General features: G+C 38.3%; 1 protein-coding gene across 3 annotated transcripts in view; it reads left to right on the top strand.

Moving 5' to 3' along the window:
- Positions 1–197: 197 nt before the first annotated feature.
- Positions 198–22,998, top strand: part of INTS7 (integrator complex subunit 7) — an 88,282-nt gene continuing 65,481 nt past the window's right edge. The window contains exons 1-5 of one of the 3 annotated variants that reach the window (XM_061185569.1): positions 198–384; positions 11,398–11,527; positions 12,699–12,845; positions 13,978–14,115; positions 20,200–20,246. In XM_061185569.1, the coding sequence (XP_061041552.1) occupies positions 291–384; positions 11,398–11,527; positions 12,699–12,845; positions 13,978–14,115; positions 20,200–20,246 (556 nt within the window). In that variant the 5' untranslated portion in view covers positions 198–290. Of the gene's footprint in view, positions 385–505; positions 534–11,397; positions 11,528–12,698; positions 12,912–13,977; positions 14,116–20,199; positions 20,247–22,998 lie in introns of those variants that run through there. The other 2 variants (XM_061185572.1, XM_061185571.1) reach the window with 2 other exon arrangements.

The following is a 22,998-nucleotide window of genomic DNA, read 5'->3' as shown; positions in this document are numbered from 1 at the left end:
TCTGATTGGCTCCCGCCGCGGCGTCCGGGCGCGTCCGAGTCACTTCCCCCTTCGAATCCCCGCCTCCTTTTCTCCCAGCCGCGGGAACCTAGAGTTCCTGAGCTCCCTGAGCGCCTGCGCGGGGGGGCCGCAGAGGCGCTGGCGAACGGCGGGGAGACCAGGGCGCATGCGTAACACGGCTTGACAGAGCGCGGAGGAAAACTCCGCGAGAAGGTGGTGGAAGAAGATGGCGGTGCTGGGGCAGAGTTTGCTATGTTTCTGAATAGGCTAGTCGAGTAACTATTCGGGTCATGGCGTCAAACTCAACGAAGTCTTTTCTGGCAGATGCCGGCTATGGCGAACAGGAGCTGGATGCTAACTCTGCCCTTATGGAATTAGACAAAGGTATTCGAAAGAGCGGGCTGAGCGGGTGAAACGCATGTGGGGGGAAGTGGCGCCCCCAGGCGGTGGTAGCCTCGGGAGAAGCCGGGAAGGCGCATGCGCCTATCTTCCCTGGGCGGGGGCGGGCGCGGGCGCTGGCGCCAGTGCTTTTGGTGAGTCCGGGGCTTTTGCCGCTTTGCGAGATTGCCGGGAAATTGCAGCGTTGCTAGATTGGCCTCGTACAGGTGAAAAAGTAGCGAGTGGGGCCGTTTTGACCACTTGAGGGCACAGTCTCCCGATTTTCCAAGCAGTTTCTAAAAATGATAAATTGAAATTGTGAAATTATTTTTCAGTATGTTAAGTTGAGACCAGGTCTTCACCAAGAGTGCTGAATGATAATCTTGTACCGACTTACAACGATTCATTTGATTTCTGTAACTCTTACCTGCCGGTTATTAGGCAGGTTAAAAATAGGGCCAAGACCATCTGAAAATCAGAGTCCCTGCTCATTCTCTGCAGATGGATTCCACGAGTTCTATTTCCTTACGGGAGTTGGAGTGGTGGGAGCTTGGTGTAGTAGTAGGAGCTTTGGATAGACTGAGTTGAATTCTCATATCGTTCATTTTATGATCATGGACAGGTCACCTAAGTTAACCTAACCTTGGTTTTTTTTCTGTGCAAAGTGGGTAAAGTACCGTTGAGCTAGCAAGATTGTTGTAAATATTGTGATATAATGGTATGCAAAAGAAGCCTTTATTAAATGCAAAAGAGATTTGCCTTCTTTCTTAGATATGGATGTGGGAGGCAAGGGCAAATACTTGTCAGTAAAGAACTCAAGTATTAAAATGAAACCTTTGTTTTCAGTGTACTTAAATGATTTTTATTGAATGGGGGAACCATTTTGTCACCTGCTATACAGTTAAGTTTTAATTAACTACAACCAATGTGTAATATATTAAGAACTAGAGGTTAGAAGGATTTTTCTTAAAGTCCACTTTGAGCCACTTCCCAGCTCTCCGACTTGGACACTATCTTATACTTTTTGGGGACTCTTTATTTTGTTTGTTTTTTAACCTGTAAACATTTACAGCGGGTTCGTCTAGATAAGAGTTTCTCAGACTTTTTTAAAAAGCTTTTAACTCCTTTTGGTCAACATAAAAATGCCACAGCACTCCAATGAGATATTCCTTTGGTTGAGTCACAGTATCTTTAGTGCAGGTCCATCAGCCAAGAAAATGATGTTGAGCTTTGATTTCTCAACAAATCTATGGGGACTTTTCCCTCTAAAATATAAAGTCATAACATTAAATGTGTTTTTTATGCACTACATAATCTTTTCCTCCCCATTCTGATATTTCCTTCCTTATTACCCTCTTAAGAGTTGCAGGTCTGGATATCTAATATTCCTACTAATTCTGTAAAGACATTTTCTACCACTGTGGTCCAGGTGGACTCATCCCATAATGACAGTAGAGCAGTGGTGTGGAACAGAATTGGGATGGGACTTTGAAGAAATGAGAAATCTAGAATTGTTTAATTCCGAAAAACTTGCAGTTGTAGTTAGAAAAAATATAACACAATTTTTGCTTCTTAAAAATTGAAATAGGAATATTTCAGATCTGTAAGAAATATATAGGTGGCTATTGAGTGTAAACCATGTGTCTGTCCTAGATACTAAGTGATGGTGTTAAATCCTCCCAGCAGTGCCTTGGGTGAGTATTTTACAGGTAGAATTTGATGTGGGGTTACTTGAATGCATGGATGCTCCACAGATACTGAGGGACTACTGTAGTGAGGGGGCAATTGTATCAATAACAATCCAGGGAAAAGAGAACAGTGGCTTGGGCCAGGGTGGTTACAGTGAGGCTGTGTGAAGTGCTGAGATTCTGTATATATTTTGAAGGTAGAGCCAACAAGAGTAGCTAATGAACTGGATGAGAATGTGAGAGTTAAGTGGTCAGGAGAAACTCAGAGGTTTTTGGTCTGAGCTACTGGAAGTATGTATTGCCATTTACTGAGTGGATGAAAATCAGATCAGTTTGAGACTGTTAAATTTGAGATGTCTCTTAGACATCCAGATGGAGATGTTGGGTAGGCAGTTAGATATACAGATGTGATACTTGAACTCCATTATAAAGAAATATCTGTAGCACTAGTGTCAAGAAATACACTTGGGAAATGCTGTCATTTATAACCTGTTATATGTTTATAACCATTGCACTTTGTTCTGAGCATTTTGAGCAAGCATGGCAGTAAGCATCTTGTTTCTGATCTCTCTAGGAATAAATGGATGCTCTTTTAAAGCTGACTTAACTCTGTTCATTTAGGATGTAGTTAGTAACACAGGAAAATCATCATTCATATAATAGCCATTAAGTCATTCAACAAATATTTACTGATCACCTACACTGTGTTAGGCACTCAGACTTGGGGCTATATTAGTGAACAAAACAGCTTTAAGAAGCTCACATGAGGCAGACAGAGCTAGATCAAATATGGCCTTGTTAGGACAAGAAGTTTGGATTTATGCAAAGTGCATTGGTAAGACATTGAAAGTTTTTAAGCAGAGGACTGACGTGGATTGGTTTACATTTTTGAAGGTCACTTTAGCTCCTATGTAGAGGTCTTTTTGCCTTCCCTTTTTTAAAGTTTTAAGCTGATAACCATGCTGCCTGAGCTGTGAAGACAGAGCAGAGTTAAGTGTCAAATCAAGTATAACTTATGTATATCTGACACATTTCATAATCATTTCTATAATATAGATATTACAAAGGACATATCTCCCATAATTTACTCAGTGTAACTTTCACTAATGTAACTTCTACACTGTCAGTCTGAAGATTTTTAAGTCAGCTGATGAGAAGTTGTCCCAGTGATTTAGGAAAACTTATGCAAGATCTCCTTCACCCTGGGTGAAAAGGAGAGTCTACCTTAAATGACATCACTCAGCCTATCTGCTTTCTGTAAGGTTGGCCTTGCGGGGGGGATGAGATCAAAGAGCAATGGGGAAGAGAGTGGTTTCCCTTTCTTGCACCTGGGCAGTGAGAAGGGAGGAAATGTAGGGGGTGGAGTTGCTGTCTGAGGTGTTGGTGAACTTAATGTTGCATGGAAAACTTGATGGTATGTTCAATGAAAAAGTTAATTATGAAATAGAAAATTGATGTAAATCAGGACAGCTATCTGTTTTCCCCTAGATGCTGTCACTTCACCTATGTTCCAAAACATCTGAATTCTCAGACTGTGGAAGAGACCACAGGTCGCTTTTACTCTGTCCATATTGGCACAGATGTAGTTGGTATTATGATAAACAAATAGGCCCTGTGAGTATCCCCATATCCCCTACTAAAGAGGGAGGTCTCTGCAGCCAAGTTTGTACCAAGTGACTAATTCCAGGCCATAAGTGATTCAGAAGAGGACATGTGGGCTTCCCTGGTGGCGCAGTGGTTAAGAATCCGCCTGCCAATGCAGGGGACACGGGTTCGAGCCCTGGTCCCGGAAGATCCCACATGCCGCGGAGCGGCTGGGCCCGTGAGCCACAATTGCTGAGCCTGCGCGTCTGGAGCCTGTGCTCCGCAACGAGAGAGGCCGCGGTAGTGAGAGGCCCGCGCACTGCGATGAAGAGTGGCCCCCACTTGCCACAACTGGAGAAAGACCTGGCACAGAAACGAAGACCCAACACAGCCATAAATAAATAAATAAAATTTAAAAGAGATAAAAGAAAATCAATAATTTAAAAAAAAAAAAAGAAGTGGACATGTGACCCACACTGAGTCAATCAAATTCTTTCTCTTGAGAATCTGTACTACCAGACCAAACTTAGTGTGGCAGTATTGAGAAGTGGACCTGTAAGATCATGTAGAATTAAGGTCAGACTCTTAACTCAAAGCCACATAAAAACCAGCATTATAAAGGACTGATTGTTTCCCTTGATGGACTATGAACTGATCCAAAAATCCAAGGCCCTTCTTTAGTTCTTACTGAAATCCATAGACTCATTTTTACATATGGCTAAAAGCTATTATCTTGTAACTTACAAAGTAAGTTATTAAATATTCCTAAAAGTTGGTATTCATAAAAATAATTTGTTTATGATTCTAAATCAGTATTCTTTGTGCATATTGCACAATATTGCATACATTCTCACCATGTATATTTACAGATTCTAAAGTTTGGGGGAAGGATGCTTTATTATTAATACATCATCAGTTGAATTGACTATCCTATTAGTTGTTTTTATTCTTGCTTTTTAAATATAATTTACTGAGATGTTACCGTGATCAGTTTACTAAGCTGTGGGTTGTGAGATTGCCTTGGTGTAATGTGTGGTGCATACTTGTGTTTGTATTTCTCCCCTCCCCATCTCATTTTTAATGAATAGACTTTAAAATGTTATGGTTTAAGATGTTAGGGTATTATGGTTCCATTTTGAATCATTCTCACCCTTTAGCTAAAGCAAATGTATACAACAAATTCTCCTAAAATGTGCTTGCATAGTAGTGTGTATTAGCAGTGTTCTTTGTAGTGGATATTAGTCATATTGGTGGTCAATTAGCATCTTGTGAACATTCTATGCTTGAGGAATGGCCCACACCACAAGCACTGTCTCATCAAGGTGGAAGCAAAAGCTCACTTTCCTAGTTTCCCTTTAAAGAGCGCAGGAGAGGATTCCCTGGCTGTCCAGTGGTTAGGACTCCACGCCCGCACTGCCGAGGGCCCAGGTTCAATCCCTGGTTGGGGAACTAAGATCCCCACAAGCGGTGCAGCCAAAAAAAAAAGCACAGGATGTGAACTAGGCTCTGCCAATCAGACCAACCTCCTCCAGGCTCTGTGATTTCGTTTAGAGATGCAAGAAGGCAGAGTTGAAGAGTACTTGCAGTTTCCCTGGCAGCAGCAGTGGCTGCAGTGTCCATAGTGTACAGTAGTAGCAGCAATGGCTACTACATTCCTAGATGATAGGAGAGCTAATTCTAGCATCTGGTGCTTCCCAGCAACAATAGTTTACCTCATCTAATCAGTTTGGCAGTGTGGAGTTAGGTGTTCTTAGGAGTTTTGCCTTGAAACTGCTTATTACTTTAATAAACACTCAATAAAAACTCATTTCCTGCCTAATCAGTCAGAGTTAGCTTCTGTTGCTTGCAGCTAAGAACTCTGACTGATACATGCTACCTAGAAATGTATGCTATTTTGAAAACTTGATTGATGTATCACAAATCCCAAGTTTACCATAATTTATGTTATTTCTCTTCAATTCCTTGGAATTTGTCATCCCTCAGAATTATACCACTCTGAAATCCCATTCAAATATCTCTTCTTTAATCTTAACCTCTGTCCTCTAGTTGCTTGCTAGAAATGCATTTTAGCGTAATAATTAGGACCAGATTGCCAGGATTTGAATTCCATCTCTGCCATTTATTAGCCGTTGTTTCTTAGGCTAGTCGCTTAACTATTCTTTACCTGTGTCCTCATCTTTAAAATGGGAATTATTGAATAATGCCTAACTTCTGTGAGTATAGTGAGAGCTTAATACATGTAAAATGCTTACTAGAGTATCTGGCACAGAATAAGCACGTAATATGCAACATCATCATCATCATGATTAACTGCTATTTTAATCATTCTTTATTTTCATTCAGACCTCAGTATACTCACCTCTCTACTTCCCTTACCTCTCAATCCCTTTGTGTTTTTACTTCTTTATCCAGCTTAGATTTTATGGTCCCTCATTTCATTAATTTCATTAAGTTTCTTACCAGTACTTTAAATTCTCATCCAAGGTTCTATTTTAGTCATGTGTGCCCAAAGGCAGCCAAAAATCGCTGGAGAAAGTCATACAACTTGGTATGTGGCTATTACCAGAAATGACACAAACCCAAACTGGCCTTCAACACAGACCTGCAATACTACAATGTTTCTTTAGTCAGGATTCTCTCACCTTCTTTAGTGACATTTCAGATCTTTAAATTTTCAAAAAAACCCCAAAACCCCAGAAATCCTGGGTTTTATGTGGAATCTCATTTCATTTTTAAGATTTGACAATGAATTCAAAACCTTTGAAAACATTGTATCATAAAATTACTCTGAGGGCCAGATTCAGCAGCCTACTAGTTTTCAGTCAAATAAGATTAAATGGCAGAGGATAGCTTGAGGATCTACTCGCCTACCTTCTCAAAACAGCTAAATAGATGCCTGGGCCTCCACTGTAGAGATTTGGTAGGTAGGAGAGGAACCCTAGCATAGACATTTTTGAAAAATTTCCCAAGTGTTTCTGATGCAGAACCAGAGCTGATAAACCACTAGCGTAGCAAAATGTTCTGCACATTTTAAGTGAGAAATACGTTTAGAATAATGAATTTCATTGCTGCCAAATGGATTTTGACTGAATAAGCGATTTACGGACAACTTATTTTAGTTCTTCCTAGTCCACCTGCATGTTGCAAGTAAGTTGAGCACTGTTTAACTCCAGGCACTGAAAAGGAAGAGATTTCTGTTTCTTTGGTGGGAGAATAAAAAGTAAAATGTAGAAACAGCAATCACATCCTTCCACAGTGGGTCTTACGGTGGCATTCTTATGATCATTGGTCTTCTGATCAGGGTATTTTCCCTCAGATTTGTTGTAGCTAGCAACAGAAGTAAAGTGAATAACCTCTTAAACCCCTCTAAGAATAAGATCTGCTTGTGCTGAGCTGCTATTTTCAGGTGCTTGGCTTATACTGGAGTTGGAATTGGCCTAGAGCAAGCAAGCTGGGTACCATACTGCCCCAGCCTAGGATTGTTGCTGCATCGCAGGCCTTAATGCACTTCTCTCTTCTCTTGCACCCTAGCTTCTGACCTTCTGAGCCAGCCTAGCTTCTCATTTCCTCTCTCATAAAACTCATATCAGAAAATAAGCGAGACATTTACTATTCTTTAGCTCATGTACCCTGATGGCTCTGTTATAGGAATGAGGGTCTACTTTATCTTAAAGAAATAAAATTTGACCACACTAGAGAAATCAAAACCTTTCTTTGACCAGATGCAAAATTATCTTTGGTACATTTTAAATCAGCATGTTTAAATAAATGATTTGGTCTGTGGTTCTGTTTTTAAAGGGAAGGTAAAGCGGATCATATTCTGTTGAGGAGACTCCCTGTATGTAGACCACTTCCTACTTTACCTTTTTCATCCCAACCAAGGTTAATTTATTACAAACAGAACTTTACTATCCTTTGTATCACTCAACTCTTGAGGGAGAGAAGAGAAGGAAACAAGTCTAATGACTGTGGGTTCTCCCAACATTCCCTTCCCCCAGCACATGTACATAAGCACACATCTCTTCTCTGTTCTCACACCTCCATCTTCGGACTTGCCTTTCTTTTTCTCCCCTTCCCTTGTGTCCTTCACTGCCCTATCTGTGTGTCCCTTGACCCCTTTTTCAAGGATACAGGAGCCATTGCCAGTAACCTGCAGTGTCTCTGTTGGTTCTGTGCATTTAGTGGGAAGAAGACTCCTGGAGCTTCTAGTGGCAGTTCTTGTGTGTATGGAAGTTGGTGGGTGAGGGGTGTAGGGAGAAGGGAGCAGACAAAGAAGGGATATGTTCTAAATATCTCAATTAGAAATTAGAGTTAATTTTGAATTAATTTTCCCAGAGGAACTTTTATTATAAGTGGTTATTAGATTATGGAGTACTATGAATACTGATAGTGCTATTTTTTTTCCTATGAGGAAATATTTTCCAAGTACCAAATAACTAACATGAGTGCACCTATAGAACTTAACTCATTAGTAAGTTGTAGAAATTGCATGTGCAGATTTACTTTGTGGTTGTCTTATGTATTGGAACAAAGTGGCAACCAGTAAAGAGCCCTCTGTCAACTGGGGGAAAACCGCACAATATAAGAGCTGTGAGTTGAGTTTTATTCAGTGTCTTACTGAGGACTATAGCCCTGGAGACAGCCTTCCAGATAGCTCTGAGGAACTGCTCCAAAGAGGTAGATGGAGAGGTCAGTATACATGTGATTTTGGCTGAGGAGTATGTGCAATCCAGCATATGTCTCGGTAGAAGGTTGCTGCTAAGGAACCTTAGCTGCCAGTCTAAGGAACAGATATCTCAGTTAATGATTTTAGTGCTTTTCTAAGTGTGGGAAGATGCAAGAATCTGGGTTCATAAAAATTTTTTTTTCCTGAAATATAACTATCTAAGGGCCTGTTTTGCCTGTTTTCCCTAAAGCACAGGGTGCCTCATCTTGTTCTTTGTCCTAAATTCCTTTCAGGGTGTGCTGTAGGTCAGCGACTTAATCTTTGTAGAACTGAATGGCAAGCGACATTCCTTGTTTTACACCTCAGACATTTCCTTTGTCATTTTTTAACAGTGAACAAACTTTACTGAACAGAGATGTTCTAGGGCGCTTATTCTTGTGCAGATATAATCAGCATTTTGTAAATGGCAAAATACGAAAAGAAAAATATTTAGAGGTGATACTATTAATTCCATATCAAGATACTCATTCTTAATGAATTTTTTAAAGGATTGAACATTAACTCCTTTTATTTGTTGGATTTTTAAAAAAACCAGATTCATTGAGGGAATTCCCTGACGGTCCAGTGGTTAGGACCCAGTGCTTTCACTGCCGTGGGCCCAGGTTCAACCCCTGTTTGGGGAACTAAGATTGCACAAGCTGTGTGTGGCGTGGGGGAAAAAAAATCAGATTTCATTGAGGTATAATTTGCATATAATAAAATCCACCAAATGTATGCAGTCATGAAACCACTACCTAGAACAATTCTTTCACCCCCAGAACTTGCCCTGTGCCCCTTTGTGGTCAGTTCTCTTTCTTTAGCCTCTGGCAACCACGTTCTGCTTTCTATTCCCATAGTTTTGCCTTTTCCAGAATGTCATATACAGTAGTCTTTTGGGACTGACTTCTTTCACTTAGCATAATGATTTTGAGATCCACCCATGTTGTTGTATCAGTAATCGGTTTCTTTTTATTGCTGAGTATGAGTCCATTGTATGGACCACAGTTTGTTTATTTATTCACCAGTTGATAGACTGGGTTGGGTTGTTTCCAGTTTGGGGCTATTACGAATTAAGCTGCTGTGAACATTTGCATACAGATCTTTGTATGGACAGATGTTTTCAATTCACTTAGGTAAGTATTTGGAAGTAAGATTGTTGAGTGTATAATAAGTGTATATTTATCTTTATAAGAAATGACCAAACTGTTTTCCAAAGAACTGTATAGTTTTGCATTCCCACCAGCAATGTATGAGAGTTTTAGTTGCTCCATATCCTTTTTTTTTTTTTTTAAAGCAGAGGTTCTTCTTTTTTTTAAAAAAAAAAAAAATTAATTAATTAATTTATTTTTGGCTGCGTTGGGTCTTCGTTTCTGCGCGAGGGCTTTCTCCAGTTGTGGCAAGCGGGGGCCACTCTTCATCGCGGTGCGTGGGCCTCTCACTATCGTGGCCTCTCTTGTTGCGGAGCACAGGCTCCAGACGCGCAGGCTCAGTAGTTGTGGCTCACGGGCCTAGTTGCTCCGCGGCATGTGGGATCTTCCCAGACCAGGACTCGAACCCGTGTCCCCTGCATTAGCAGGCAGATTCTCAACCACTGCACCACCAGGGAAGCCCGCTCCATATCCTCTTAGCACTTGGTATTGTCAGTCTTTTCTGCCATTCTAGTGGATGTGTAGTGGTGTCTTACTGTGGTTTTTAATTTACATTTCACGGATGACTAACAGTGATGAGCATCTGTTCATGTGCTTATGTTTGCCATCCTTATTTCCTCTTTAGTGAAATTTCTCTTCAAATCTTGCCCGTTTTAAAAAATTAAGTTTTCTTTTTATTGAGATATAAGAACTATGGATGAAGTCCTTTATCAGATACATGTTCTATAAATATTTTCTTCCAGTATGTGGCTTGTTTTTTTATTCTCTTAACAGTATATTTTGAAGAGAAGTTTTTTTGTTTTAATAAATTTATTTATTTATTTATTTTTGGCTGCATTGGGTCTTCGTTGCTGCACACGGGCTTTCTCTAGTTGCAGCAAGTGGGGGCTACTGTTCATTGTGGTGCGCGGGCTTCTCATTGCAGTGGCTTCTCTTGTGGAGCATGGGCTCTAGGTACGCAGGCTGTAGTAGTTGTGGCACGTGGACCCAGTAGTTGTGGTTTGCGGGCTCTAGAGCTCAGGCTCAGTAGTTGTGACGCACGGGCTTAGTTGCTCCGCAGCATGTGGGATCTTCACGGACCAGGGCTCGAACCCATGTCCCCTGCATTGGCAGGCGGATTCTTAACCACTGTGCCACTAGGGCCACGAGGGAAGCCGAAGAGCAGAAGTTTTTAATTTTGATAGAGTTTAACTTATCACTTTTTAATTTTATGATTTTTTAATCTAAAAACTCCACTTTTTTTGTTTTATGTAAGAATTATTTGCTTAACCTAAGCTTATAAAGATTTCCTCTGTATTTTCTTCTATATAATTTATAATTTTAGCTCTTACATTTAGGTCTATGGTTCATTTTGAGTTAATTTTTGTATATGGTGCAAATTAGGGATTGAGTTTCTTTTTTTCTTTTCTTTTTTTAAATTTCCCTTCTGATTTCTTCTTTCACTTCTTTCAGTGATTCATCTTATTGATTATTTATAAGTGTGTTGCTTAATTTCCAAATATTTGGGAATTTTTAGATATTTTTCTCTTACTGATTTTTAATTTAATTCCATTATGGTCAGAGAACACACATAGTATGATTTCAGTCCTTTTAAATTTGTTGAGGTTTACTTATGGCCCCAAATATTTTATCAACTCAATCTTTTTTAAAAAATAGTTTCTTTTTCATTATTCTATATCTAAAAGTGACACTTTACCAAATTACTATTTCATATACCATTTTTATTTTTGAAAAGGTAATGAGTTACAATTGTACTTTACTTAATTGTTAAGAATGATTATTACTTTACTGTGTAAATAATTTTACTCTGTAATACTGTGTTGATATTTGCTATTTTTGCCTTATTGTAGCCACAAATTTGTAATCTGTTCTTCCCTTTTTATGCTCTTCATAGGTCTAAGATCTGGCAAACTTGGTGAACAGTGTGAAGCAGTTGTCCGCTTTCCCAGGCTCTTTCAGAAGTATCCATTCCCCATTCTCATCAATTCTGCTTTCCTAAAGTTAGCTGATGTTTTCAGAGTTGGGTAAGTCTTTTTAAGGCCTTGGTGTCCTAAAGCACATTGTTCATATTTCTTTGTTTTATATTGTGGTCTGTATTCTTTTTGCCTTTTAGGACTTCCACATGGTTCATTACCATTTTAATGGATGCACATGGCAATTTGCAACAAATTTTGGTGTGAAATTTAATGGCATTTTAAGCAAAAGTGAAGGATATAAGTCAGAGAGTACTTATTTCTTTGGGGACAGGATAATTCAAAATTAAGACAACCTTAATATATTATTGTATATTTCGGAAATATCTGTGGCTTTGTGCAGATAGTTTGGAGAAGTTTCTGATTTAACAGTTTATTTTATAACATGAGATTACATGTTACATGAGATTATGGGTCACTGTGAAGTGCCTGAAACATGTAAGCAAGCACTGAATATACACCTACTTTTTTCTCTCTGCCATTCCCTCTCCCACTTCTTTCCACCCTTCTCCATGCATTCATGTGCTTATACACATACCAAATCAGACTTGGAGAAACGATGTTGTAGAATTAGCTTGAGAGGAAGATGACCATCTCCTTGATTATAATATGACTGAGGAGATTGAGTTTGGGTCCAGGGCTTCTCTTAATGTTATTACTGTTTTGGTGCCTTGCAGCAGGACTGCAGGCTTTGCTAACTGCTTATGCTTAGTACGCATCTCATGTACAGTTGGCCCTCTGCAACTAAGCGTTCTGCATCCATGGGGTCTACCAACCATGGGTCAAAAATATTTGGAAAAAAAATTCCAGAAAGTTCCAAAAAGCAAAACTTGAGTTTGCCACACATTGGCAACTATTTACATTGTATTTACATTTATTTATACAGCATTTATATTGTATTAGGTATTGTAAATAATCTAGAGGTGATTTGAAAGTGTGTGGGAGGATGTGCAAATACTATGCCATTTTGTATAAGGGATTCGAGTCTCCAAGGGTTTTGGTATGGAAGGAGGTGGTCTGGAACCAGTCCCCCTCCCCACCATGGATATCACAGGATGACTGTACAGACTTTAACTCTTTCAGTGGTAAGACAGAGAATATTAAGATTGAAAAACATTGGCCTATTGCTAAAATTTATTAGTATCATTAGTGTTGCTTTGATTCCTAATTAAATATTACTTTATAAAGTGATCTAATTTATTTTATCTGTGGTTTTTCATAGAAACAATTTCCTGAGGCTATGTGTTCTTAAAGTTACTCAACAAAGTGAGAAGCATTTGGAGAAGATTCTAAATGTGGATGAATTTGTGAAGAGGATTTTCTCTGTGATTCATAGTAATGATCCTGTAGCAAGAGCCATCACACTCCGGTATACTCTGTTATGCTAATGAGTCACCACAAGATTGTTTGAGTTGTGATTATATATCCCCAAAAGGCAATATATTTACTTTTATCATTTTGAATATTAAGAATTTATTTTTATTTTTTCTACTAACAGTCAATGAGAAAATATGGTAACCATCCTAATCTGTAAATGCCTTGCAGCTAACCATCTATGATACTGTTTTGGTAACTTACGTTTGAAATATTTCTCTTTGTGGGTGGATGTTCTGATCTGATAACTCTAAGGTGAATGTGGCTTAGCCTCAGCTTATTTTGAACTTTTACCTTCCTGACCTTGTTCTACTGTTTCATGTCAGTTTTCTGTATTCATCCTTGGTTATGTGCTTGTTTTTGTATATGATAATTTATATCTGGACTCCTTGGAGAATGCCAGATATAACCATCTTAGTTTCTTCAGCCTTTCCTTTTCTTTCTTGGCATTAAAAAAATTTTTTTTTTAAGTCTTGTTAGAATTTCATTTTGTAAGCCTTATATCCAGCTTGAACCAATATCCTCATTTTAGGTCTATCATCTATGAAATTATATGCATAATTTTGGATTGTTTGAAACTCACTTTCCTAAACTCTTCCTTCCTCAGTTCTGATATGAGCCCCAGGGGGCATTCTCCTCTCTTCTCTTGATATTGAGGAGAGATTTGAAAATCATGATACAAGTAATCACTGATGTTGAAAAAAATACTGGGAAGTCTTACTTTTTACTTTGCGGATCTGCTTAATAACAAAAGTATTGAACTCTTAATGCTTTGCTAAAATGGACTTCTTTATACAACATTGGAAAATTGATATTTTGATGCTTTAATAATTTAAAAGTTTCTTTTTCTGGGCTCTTTTTGGTACTTGGCATGTACTTCAAGGCGATTTTTAAAAGTTTTGCTTGTGTGAAATAAGCCATGTTAGTTTTTCTGACATATTGAAGTATGGAAAAGTGTTTAGAATTTGAGTCACTGCTTGATTTCTAAAATTGATACTTTATTAACCTGAGATTTATGTAATGACCTGTAAACTTTAGTTTTGGTAATTTAGCTTTGCCTGTTTCTTCCTTTTCTGACCTTGAGCTTATTGTATTTCCATTCTTCTTGGGTTTCTCTATTTGTGCAGGATGTTGGGAAGTCTGGCATCAATAATTCCTGAGAGGAAGAATGCTCATCATAGTATTCGTCAGAGTCTGGATTCACATGATAACGTAGAAGTTGAAGCTGCTGTTTTTGCTGCTGCTAACTTCTCTGCACAATCAAAGTAAGCACAGGCCTTTTATAATTTGGCTTCCCAGGAAGAGGTTTTGAAGGAATAACTCATCTGTGTATGTAAAACACTAAGGGATACAGAAAAATGTAAATGGCAAGGTGTATTTTCCAAGAGGGTTTCCGTCATGTTGGGAAAACAGGACTTAAATCCATAAAACAGAAAAGTTAAGTACAGATGTTGGCATTAACTGTAAATGAAATTAGAGTTTCCAGAAGGACAGGATCAGCATGGGATTAGAGTAGTTGGGGAAGGCTTCATTGGGGAGCAGAAGCTTTGTCTACTGAACAGCCTTCCCCAGACATACAGTCCTAATACTAAATTGCTGCTTTCTTACTGTCTTCTCAAGTTTAGCTTTTTGGCAGTAGAACTGTGCACAGTTTGACAGAGACAGTAACTTGAGTTGAAACCAATTTTAATTTCTTTGGGATGTCATAGTCTACTATCTTACAAAACAGTATATCTGTGTGTGTGTGTGTGTGTGTGTGTGTGTGTGTGTGTATTTTTTTTTTGGATGAAATGTTGACCATAGTTTTATTACTGTGTTTGACTTGCTTGATTATCCTCTCTAAAAAATATATATTATTCCCTTTAGTGACTGATGGGGAAGTAGCATTGCTTTCTGGAGGACATTTTGATAATATGTATTTTGCTTCAAACATGTACATTCCTTTGACCTAGAAAATCCACTTATAAGAACTTATCCTAAGGAGTCAGCAATGTGTACTGATATTTACTTACAAGGATGCTAGTTATAGGGTTATAGTAACCAAAAAAATTAGTGACAACTTAAATTCCAACAAGTGTGCTAATAAGATAGATATGACCGTACAACAATATACTATATCAGCTTTTGTAACGAATATATTTTAGAAATATATTTGGAAATAGGTTGCATAATAGGTTATATGATATTATAGATTTATTTAAAAAACAAGTATATATATTTATGAAACAGAAAAAAGACTAGAAGGATATATATCGAAATATTGTCTCTGATTGGTAAGATGGTTATCTTATTTTTGTTTTCTTTTTTACGAATTTTTATATGTCCTGCTAGGAGCAAGTTTTGGTTTTATAATCAGATGACTAATGAATTTTTTTTTAATAAAAAGTAGCATTTACATTAAGAGCCTCTGCTAAATTTGGATTAAACTTGAGAGAGTTAATCACCAGCAGTCTTCCTTTATATTTTATTAATACATGCACATTCATCTCTTCAGCTGCTCTTATGAAGCCTTCAGAATTCCAGGATTACTCATTGGAAAAGGAGATTAGAGAATAGAAAGCATATAGTCTTTAATTCACTGATTGAAAGTAGTAGGTGTGGCAATAATTGAGGAAGAGAAATATCTGAGTAAAGACAGTTCCTATTTGTGCTTTTGAAAGTTGGCATTTTTTTCTTATTAAATTGATGACCAGTACACATTTAATAGTTTATGTAGAAGCAGTTTTTCACATACCAGGCTTCAATATGGTATACTTGTGATTTGTGATGTTTAAAAATACCAAATTAGTGCAATAGGAAAGTCTGAAAGACCTGTCTAGATGTATCAGAGTGTGAATAAGGAAACACGTGTTTTTCAGATTAGCATTTACCTCTTCCCCCAGAAATGATGACCTGGCTTGAGATCAAATATCTCAACCAGTACTGATGGATTTTTATGTTAGTATCTCCATCAATTTTGGATCTTAAACAAATTAGAGTAACTGGCCAAAAAAGACCTTAAGCATTTATTTAATCCTGTTTCCACCTGTCTGCTACCACAACCACATGTAACTTGTTCTGAAAAAGGTTATAATTTTTAAGAGCTAGTCCCAGAGCAGGAGTTGCAAACCCAAATGTCTTCAGGGACCAGGGAGGCATTGTCAATGAGAGAGGTGACTTCACGTGGTGACTGTGGTGAACTGAAGGGTGCACTCACCATCTAAAAGGAGTAGCCCCTTGGTACCAGTAGGTGGTAACAGTGCAGGAGTGTATGACCAATGGTGTGACATCGGAATTTGGGGGTGGGGGGTGGTGGGGAGAATCGGATTATTCTGTTTATTTCACCATACGAGACTATATATTCTTAACATATTCTTAATGCTGACATTAAGAATTTAAAAAAATATTATTAGACCAAAAAAAAAAGAAAAGGGAGAAAACTGCAGGCTTCTAACTTGCAGTTTATTGACCCTAGAGGAGTGTAACAGACTTTTAAACTTTGAGTTGTTATAAAGGTTATTATATAGTTAGTGGGACTTCCCTGGTGGTGCAGTGGTTGGAAGACCACCTGCCAATGCAGGGGACACAGGTTCAAGCCCTGGTCTGGGAAGATCCCACATGCTACGGAGCAACTGAGTCCATGCACCACAACTACTGAGCCTGTGCTCTAGAGCCCGCGAGCCACAACTACTGAGTCTGCGCACCACAACTACTGAAGCTCGCACGCCTAGAGCCTGTGCTCCACAGCAAGAGAAGCTACCGCAGTGAGAAGCCCGCACACTGCAACAAAGAGTGGACCCCGCTCGCCGCAACTAGAGAAAGCCTGAGCACAGCAGCAAAGACCCAATGCAGCCAAAAATTAAAAAAAAAAAAAAAAGATACTATTTTTTAAAAAGTTATTATATAGTTAGTGAAGAAATACTTAGTGAATATCCATCATGTCCAGACTCTATTCCAAGCACCAGGAATACAGAAGTGGAAAAGATGAATGACCTGTTGTGATGTAAACACAAAATAGTTTCAGCTGCTCATTAATGTTATGGAAAAATAGAACAGTTTTGTCATTGTGATGATGACCTGAGTGAGCTGCTTAGGTAGAGTGATCAGGGAAGGCCTCACTGAGGAGGTGACATTTGAGCTGAAACTGGGTGCTGAAGAAGAGGCAGCAATCTAGAGGAAGGATATTCCAAGCAGAAGGAATAACAAGTACAAGAGCACTCTGAAATGTGAACAGGTCATCTATACATACCTAATACACCTTTTGCCTTATACCTGAAAGACATTTACAACTTACTTTTTCTTATCAAATGTGAGGCTGATATCAGAGCAGTAGTTTTGAAACTATTTGGTATCAGAATCCCTTTACACTCTTCAAACATTATTGAAGTCCTCAAAGAGCTTTTTTTGTTTATGTGGATTATATCAACTGATAGTTACTGTATTAGAATGAAAATGCCTAAATGTTAAAAATATTTATTAGTTCATTTAAAAAGTAACAAATTCTTAATATGTTAACATAAAAATATCTTTATGAAAATAATTATTTTCAAAAACAAAAATCAAGTTTGTGGGAAGAGTGGCCTTGTTTTACATTTTTACAAATCTCTTCAATGTCTGGCTGGATTCTCATATCTGATTCTGTGTTCACTGTTTCTGTTGCAATGTTATTTTGGTTAAAATATGTGAAAAAAAATCCAGCCTCACACAGATATATAGTTGGAAAAGAGAGGAGTGTTTTTAAAGGCTTTATAGGTAATTATGGATGTTTTCCTTTGATACTGTACCAAAACTAGAAAAGTGTTGGTTCTTAAAGGTTAATTGCCCTGTGAACTCTAAAACCACCAGTGAATATGTACTGTTACATTGAAAGCCATTAGCCTCTCTTACCCGTGTATGGTTTTATAACTTAGATATTGGTCTTCTGGAAAATTTTGGTTCACTGTGTTATGCAGGTCTTCCAAATGTTGACCTTTTTCATTGTAAAATATCAAAGGATCACATTTGTTACTATCACCACTGATCTCATCAGGAAGGTCTTTAAATATTAGGCTGTCAAGCTCATGGTGACAGATATAAGTTTTCTGAAATGCTAATTTTTGCTTAAAAGCTAAGATTGGCCAAAGAATTTTCCCAGTTACTTTCCTTAAAGTTACAAGCTTACTTTATTCATCTTTTTAGAAAATATCTGCAAATAGCCAACTCTGAATAATTATGGAATTTCATGGGAAAAAATGGGTAGCTCATCTTGAAACTCAAATGACTGCATGGTACTTTTCCTGCAGACAACCACTGTGTACTTGATGTGTGCTTTCCATTTTGTCAGAGAATATTAAATAATATCTTATTGGCAGAAAATGTTTTATATAGACATCTGAACTGCAGAGGGGAAGTATTCCATGCCCTGTGTATCATTTATCATGACTAAAAGAGCCAAGTTAGATCATATTATCTGTATCATATTTCCTTACATATTATATAATGTTTTATCCCAAACATTCATGTTATTAATAACTTTTGCAACACTCAGTGATATTTCAATTGCAACAGACTCAAAAGCAACACCTTGGGAAATACTTTACATGTATATAATATTTTAAAAATGCCTACTTTTAATTTTTGTTTTATCTTTTTAATTGAAGTATAGTTCGTTTACAATGTTGTGTTAGTTTTAGGTGTACAGCAAAGTGATTCAATTATGCATATATATATCTATTTTTCAGATTCTTTTCCCATATAGGTTATTACAAAATATTGAGTATAGTTCCCTGTGCTATACAGTAGGTCCTATTTGTTATCTATTTTATGTATAGTAGTGTGTATATGTTAATCCCAAACTCCTCTAATTTATCCCTCCTCCCCCTCCCCTTTGGTAAGCACAAGTCTGTTTTCCATGTCTGTGGGTCTATTTCTGTTTTGTATATAAGTTCATCTGTATCATTTTTTTTGATTCCACATATAAGCTATATCATATTTGTCTTTTTCAGTCTGGCTTACTTCACTTAGTATGACAATCTAGGTCCATCCATGTTGCTGCAAATGGCATTTTTCATTCTTTTTTATGGCTGAGTAATGTTCCACTGTATATGTATACCACATCTTCTTTATCTGTTCATCTGTTGATGGACATTTAGGTTGTTTCCATGTCTTGGCTATTGTAAATAGTGCTGCAGTGAACATTGGGGTGCATGTATCTTTTCAAATTATGGTTTTCTCTGGGTATATGCCCGGTAGTGGGATTGCAGGATCATATGGTAGCCCTATTTTTAGTTTTTTAAGGAGCCTCCATACTGTTCTCCCTAGTAGCTGCACCAATTTACCTTCCCACCAGCAATGTAGGAGGGTTCCCTTTTCTACACACCCTCTCCAGCATTTATTATTTGTAGACTTTTTGATGATGGCCATTCTGACTGGTGTAAGGTGATACCTCATTGTAGTTTTGATTTGCGCTTCCCTAGTAATTAGCCATGCTGAGCATTGTTTCATGTGCCTTTTGGCCATTTGTATGTCTTCTTTCTTCTTTGGAGAAATTTCTCTTTAGATCTTCTGCCCATTTTTTGATTGGGTTGTTTGTTTCTTTGATATTGAGCTGTATGAGCTGTTTGTGTATTTTGGAGATTAATCCTTTGTTGCATCGTTTGCAAATATTTTCTCCCATTCTGTAGGTTGTCTTTTCGCTTTGCATATGGTTTCCTCTGCTGTGCAAAAGCTTTTAAGTTTAATTAGGTCCCATTTGTTTATTTTTGTTTTTATTTCCATTACTCTAGGAGATGGATCCAAAAAGATTTATGTCAAAGAGTATTCTGCCTGTTTTCCTCTGGGAGTTTTATAGTATCCAGTCTTACATTTAGGTCTTTAATCTAAAAAATGGCCACTTTTAAATAATTTGGCTCTTAGTAAGATTCTATCCATATTTCCTACTGCATTTCTACTACTTCATACTTACTCTGTTTTTCTAAAATTCAGAATATTTGGTATATATTTTATTGTTTACGTAAGTGATCGCTTGTGTGTTGAAAGCTTCTGTTAATTAAAAGTGTGTCCTAAAACATTGTAGACTGAGATAGTGACCTTGAATCTTTCAGACAGTGTCATCTGGTAATGCAAATTGCAACAGTGCTCATAAATCAGAGCATCTTTCCTTGAAAATCATGTGGGAACAGTGTTGGCATAAGCCCACTGCTGTTTGGAGTTTTGGTTTCAGTTGCATTTCTTACCCCACCCCTGGCACCTGACCTTAGGAATATTAGTTACGATTTGGAGTATTGCATTTCTCCTGTGCTTACTGTGTTCTGTTACTTTTAAGTCCTCAGAAAACTGAAGCAAATTTAACTGTTTGGTTTTAAAGATTTTGCTGTTTTCTCTTTCCAAAGGGATTTTGCTGTAGGAATCTGTAACAAAATCAGTGAAATGATTCAAGGTATGTATGCTTCATTTGGTATTATGAAGTAACTTAATGGGATTTATATTAATAATAGCTGCTAACATTTATTAAGTACTTACTGTGTGCTAGTCACTATTCATTCAAATAATGTTTATTAAGTGTCTTCTAAATGCCAGAACTATTCTAGGTGCTTAGGATACAGTAGTACACAAAACAAAGCCCTTGCCCTCATGTAACCTACATTCTAATGGTGAAAGGGTTGGTGGTAGCAACAGATAAGTAAATTTATGACATATCAGGTGCTGTGGAGAACAAGTGCGGTAAGAAGGATAGAGAGTCCCCAGAGCAGATGGCAGGATAGAAGGGGGGAAGTTTCTGTTTTATATATGTTGATCAAGGAAGACTTCTGATAAAGTGATATTTGAGTGAGAAATGCAGATATTTAGGGGGAAAACATTCTGACCTGGGGGAGAGCTGTGCTGTTAGGAGCTCTGGAACTCTCTTCACTCTGCTAATGTCCCTCCAGTATCTTCCAATTGCAACGAAACTCAAATCCAAATTCCTTACTGTAGCCTACAAAGCCTTAGTATTCTAATCTCATCTTCCATACTGTGCTTCACATGTATTACCCCATTTACCCTCATAATATTCATAAAAGGAAGCTCTGGGGTTACAGCATTGCACAGCTCTAGAGAACACGACTTTCTTTGTGTATTTCTAGATGGCATTTCTTTGAATTGCGCAATTTCGCAGACTTGGATAGGTAATACTATTACCTCTATTTTATGGAAAAGGAAATGGAACCGCAATAAAATCACTTAATTGAAGGCCAAGATACAGTGGTTGAGCTTTGTCCTGTTTCCGTTTATTCCTTTGTCTTTTTTCCCCTGCTGCCAGAAAAGGGCTGTCCTGCAGAAAGCTATCATTAGAAGGAAGCATCACTCATTCATTGAGCAGGTTTTTATTGAATGCCTGCTGTATCAGACAAGATCTCAGCAGGAAACAGATGTCACACTTGAGCTAAGATAATTCAAGTAGGGTTTAATGAAGGAACCATTTACAAAGGTGTGGGCAGGCTAAACTATAGGGGATGATGTAGTCCTGTACCCCTCTGTGGTGCAGGAGAGGGAGTGGTTACCAGAACCTGGAGTCACATCAAGAGGGCCACTTTGAAAAACTGACCTTCAGAATGATGTGACTTGATGAGACCCTGCAGAGAAGGAGCCAAGGAATAAATACTCGGACCTGAGCATTCTTCTCTTCCCGTCTGCTGGGGCTCTCCACCCAGACAGAAGGCAAATAGCAAGGGAGTTGATGTAAGCTATAGAGGTAAGCCTCCTAGGGTGCTGGAGGATTCTGTATAGCTTGAGTGGTGGCTCTATGGATATATTCATATGTAGAAATCCATTAATATGCATATTTAAGATTCATTTTTGTTCCATAAGTTTTATCTGTAAAAAATTAAAGTAGGGACTTCCCTGGTGATGCAGTGGTTAAGAATCCACCTGCCAGTGCAGGGGACACAGGTTCGAGCCCTGGTCCGGGAAGATCCCACCTGCTGCGGCGCAACTAAGCCCATGCACCACAACTACTGAGCCTGCACTCTAGAGCCTGCGAGCCACAACTACTGAGCCCACGTGCCACAACTACTGAAGCCCACGTGCCTAGAGCCCATGCTCTGCAACAAGAGAAGCCACCACAGTGAGAAGCCCGTGCACTGCAACGAAGAGTAGCCCCTGCTCACTGCAACTAGAGAAAGCCTGCGCACAGCAACGAAGACCCAATGCAGCCAAAAATAATTAAATAAAAACAAACAAACAAATAAATAAATAAATTTAAAATGAAAGTAAATGAACAGGAATTAGGAGATGGAAAGAGAGACAGGGAGAAAAACACAAGGGTAGGAATGGGGGCAAGGTGGAGGAAGATTGGAGCTCAAGATATAGAAGTAGTGAGCAAGTTTTAGGAATAAAGTATCCTTAAATTAAATTTTAAGCTGCTTGTGTTTCTGCAAAGTAAAATCTTGAGTCTCCCTAAACCTTCAGTAAAAATGTCTGTAAACACAAAGAGTCTCTCTGACTGCTGGATTGAGAATAGACTTGCAGAGGACTTGCAGAGGAGAATAAAGTATCCTTAAATTAAATTTTAAGCTGCTTGTGTTTCTGCAAAGTAAAATCTTGAGTCTCCCTAAGCCTTCAGTAAAAATGTCTATAAGCACAAAGAGTCCCTCTGACTGCTGGATTGAGAATAGACTTGCAGAGGAGAAGGGGGGGATATGCGACAGGAGTCTGCCATGGGGAAAGGCCTAAGTAGAGACAATACTTAGGACACTTTTGCAATGATCCAGTCAAGAGATGGTGCTGGAAATGGACCAGTGTGATAGCAATGAAGGTGGAAAGACAGATTTGGGTTATATTTTGAAGATAGAAACCAACAAGATTTGTTGATAAATTTGGATGTGGGTGTGAGAGAAATAAGGGAATCAAGAAAGACTCCAAGTTCTGAGGAGCTGTAATGATGGAGTTGTCATATCCTGAAATGGGAAAAGTTGGAGGGGCAATTTCATAGTAAAGATCAGAAGTTCTCTTTGGGCTGTATTAAGTATAAAATACATCAGAGACATCCCATTGGAGATGACCAGAGGTAATGGGATGTACATATCTGAAGTTCCGGGGGCGGGGAGGCGAGGGGGAGGCAGTCTTTAAAAGCATGTATCTGGTAATAGAAGCCATGGGTTTATATAAGCTCACTCAGGGAAAGTACATAGGGTAAGAAGATAATATATTAC

The sequence above is a fragment of the Eubalaena glacialis genome, chromosome 3 (genome assembly GCF_028564815.1).
Source record: "Eubalaena glacialis isolate mEubGla1 chromosome 3, mEubGla1.1.hap2.+ XY, whole genome shotgun sequence".
Classification (NCBI taxonomy): domain Eukaryota; kingdom Metazoa; phylum Chordata; class Mammalia; order Artiodactyla; family Balaenidae; genus Eubalaena; species Eubalaena glacialis.
Note: the sequence above shows the minus strand (reverse complement) of the source record. Positions and strands in the feature narration are given on the sequence as shown.